The sequence below is a fragment of the Protomyctophum bolini genome (genome assembly GCF_963924005.1).
Source record: "Protomyctophum bolini genome assembly, chromosome: 10".
In the NCBI taxonomy this organism is placed as follows: domain Eukaryota; kingdom Metazoa; phylum Chordata; class Actinopteri; order Myctophiformes; family Myctophidae; genus Protomyctophum; species Protomyctophum bolini.
The window spans coordinates 42,378,873-42,381,859 of NC_137871.1; the positions used below are offsets into that span (position 1 = coordinate 42,378,873).

The following is a 2,987-nucleotide window of genomic DNA, read 5'->3' on the forward strand; positions in this document are numbered from 1 at the left end:
AGGCCTGTAACTCCTGTGGTCAGGTGGGCTGTGTTCCAGAGCGTTTACATTGTGTTACTCCCTTCCAGGCCTGTAACTCCTGTGGTCAGGTGGGCTGTGTTCCAGAGCATTTACATTGTGTTACTCCCTTCCAGGCCTGTAACTCCTGTGGTCAGGTGGGCTATGTTCCAGAGCGTTTACATTGTGTTACTTCCTTCCAGGCCTGTAACTCCTGTGGTCAGGTGGGCTGTGTTCCAGAGCGTTTACATTGTGTTACTTCCTTCCAGGCCTGTAACTCCTGTGGTCAGGTGGGCTATGTTCCAGAGCGTTTACATTGTGTTACTTCCTTCCAGGCCTGTAACTCCTGTGGTCAGGTGGGCTATGTTCCAGAGCGTTTACATTGTGTTACTTCCTTCCAGGCCTGTAACTCCTGTGGTCAGGTGGGCTATGTTCCAGAGCGTTTACATTGTGTTACTTCCTTCCAGGCCTGTAACTCCTGTGGTCAGGTGGGCTGTGTTCCAGAGCGTTTACATTGTGTTACTTCCTTCCAGGCCTGTAACTCCTGTGGTCAGGTGGGCTGTGTTCCAGAGCGTTTACATTGTGTTACTCCCTTCCAGGCCTGTAACTCCTGTGGTCAGGTGGGCTGTGTTCCAGAGCGTTTACATTGTGTTACTTCCTTCCAGGCCTGTAACTCCTGTGGTCAGGTGGGCTGTGTTCCAGAGCGTTTACATTGTGTTACTTCCTTCCAGGCCTGTAACTCCTGTGGTCAGGTGGGCTATGTTCCAGAGCGCTACGTGCAGTTCCTGTGTGCGCCCTTAGAGGGCGCCGCCCAGCTGGACGGCTCATTCAGCTCTGGCTCCTCCTCCTCTGCCGGTCACATGACCAGGACCAAGAGGACAGGTATAGCGCATGTTATGTTTGCGGGAGGGTTAATAATATATGATAATAATAATATGTAATAGAGATGTCCCGATACTGTATCGGGGAAAAGTATCGGATCGGCCCTTATTTGTCACATCGGGTCATATCGTTATCGGTGAATATGCCAGTCTAACCACTGATCCGACACAGGGGTAAGGAAGGGGTTGACACTATGGCAGGTAAATACAATGTTGGGGCATGTGGAGTTTGCTTTGGAGTTGCCCCAAACTGCTAGTGCACATTTGAGTGAGGAGTCTGCTATAAACACAACACCAGATATATAGCTAGATAGCTATAAACACAACATGAGATCACGACACTGGTATCGGTATCGGTATATCGGTATCGGGATCGGATCGGAAAGCGAAAAAAGAACCACATTTCCGCGGACCGCCCCGGGTTAAGCAACCCGGCCTGACGGAGACCACTATTCTCAAGGTCAAGGTGAAGGTTTCCATATTTTGTCTCCCAAGAGAGAAATTTGTCTTGCACCCCAAGGAACCGCCTGAAGTGACATTCTGCTTTTATAGTTTCAGTTAAATACATTTATGTGTACATAATATCCCTGTTGTGTGCGCGTGCCGTGCGTGCGCGTGCCGTGTGCGTGCATGTGTGTTCAGGCGTGGCCAGGGCCTTGTACACCTACCAGGCTCAGAGTCCAGACGAGTTGTCCTTCAACGAGGGAGCCGTCATCCACCTGGTGCGCTGTCGTCGTGGACATGTAGGTGACAAACCTTTAACTCGACCCATAACTCTGAGAGTGTACAAATGGAAGCAAAATGGACCCGTAAAGGGTTCATTTGGTTCCATTTGTACACTCAGATTTACACACACCCGTAGGCCTACGGGAACATTGGGAAACCCACCCAAGGACACTTTGAGACCCTCTGGTGTAGCAGAGTGTTTCCAGTGAGCCAACATGCACATTAGCAGCACCCTGACTCTGTTTGACCATTGCTGTATTAAGGGGTGTGTCTCTTCTCAGGTGGATGACGGCTACTGGGAGGGAGAGCTGGACGGACGCATGGGACTGTTTCCCTCGCTGGTGGTGGAGCGCCTCCTAGTGGAGGAGGAGGAGGAGGAGGAGGAGGCCGCAGTGGGGGAGGAGGAAGAAGAGGAGGAGGAGGAGGTGACACTTTGACCATCCACCTAAACTTTAGGTGTAAACTAGGGCATTCACTTCTAGTCATTTTTACTAGTTGAATATTGAGCACCACTGATACAGAAACATAAGGTTTTTCAGAAAACTGTATTTTTTTATGTATTTTTCCAGGCACTTCCCACCCCCACCCTACCTTCCTTTTCTCCACCCATCCCCATCTCCACCCCCAACGCTGGCTACTGCTCTGCCCACAGCACTCCACCTCCACCTAGTGGCGTAGAGGACGCACTGCAGGCTGTGTCTGGAGAGCAGCACAGACTAGTGACAGACAGCAGAGCTGGTGAGACAGGCCTGGATTGGTCACTTAAAGCTGCTATGAGCAATAATATGTCAACATTGTAATGACTTTGTTTGTTTTCTGTGCAGAAAGTGCAGGGAGTGAGCACAGTTCTCCAGATCTCTCTAACAGACAGCTACGACCAGTAAGTGAACAGTGAACACACACACACACACACACACACACACACACACACGCTCGCACACACACACGCACACACTGAACTATGGGTTTTTATTTTGCAGTGTCGAGCGCCGCCTCCTCCCCCAACCCAGACGTTCTCTCCTGTCCAATGAGAGACGCCGAAATCTGTCCTATCCAATGAGACACCTAAATCTGTTCTATCCAATGAGAAGAGACACACCAACATCTCCCCCCCATATCCAATGAGAGTCAGACACAAATTCTTCCTTGTTGGAAGGTGTATCCTGCATAGACATCTCTCCTGAAGGTGTATCCTGCATAGACATCTCTCCTGAAGGTGTATCCTGCATAGACATCTCTCCTGAAGGTGTATCCTGCATAGACATCTCTCCTGAAGGTGTATCCTGCATAGACATCTCTCCTGAAGGTGTATCCTGCATAGACATCTCTCCTGAAGGCAACATGGAGGAAAGCTTTCCCCAGATGCCTTAATTGCAAAACAAA

At 50.0% G+C, this 2,987-nt stretch overlaps 1 protein-coding gene across 1 annotated transcript in view; it reads left to right on the forward strand.

The window, feature by feature from the left end:
- Positions 1 to 2,488, forward strand: part of LOC308322311 (F-BAR and double SH3 domains protein 1-like) — a gene marked incomplete at both ends in the record, with an annotated part of 16,157 nt that extends 13,669 nt beyond the window's left edge. Inside the window, 5 exons of the mRNA XM_080773513.1 lie at positions 729 to 879; positions 1,521 to 1,621; positions 1,886 to 2,029; positions 2,174 to 2,323; positions 2,429 to 2,488. Of these exons, the coding sequence (XP_080629639.1) occupies positions 729 to 879; positions 1,521 to 1,621; positions 1,886 to 2,029; positions 2,174 to 2,323; positions 2,429 to 2,488 (606 nt within the window). The remainder of the gene's footprint in view (positions 1 to 728; positions 880 to 1,520; positions 1,622 to 1,885; positions 2,030 to 2,173; positions 2,324 to 2,428) is intronic.
- Positions 2,489 to 2,987: the final 499 nt, after the last annotated feature.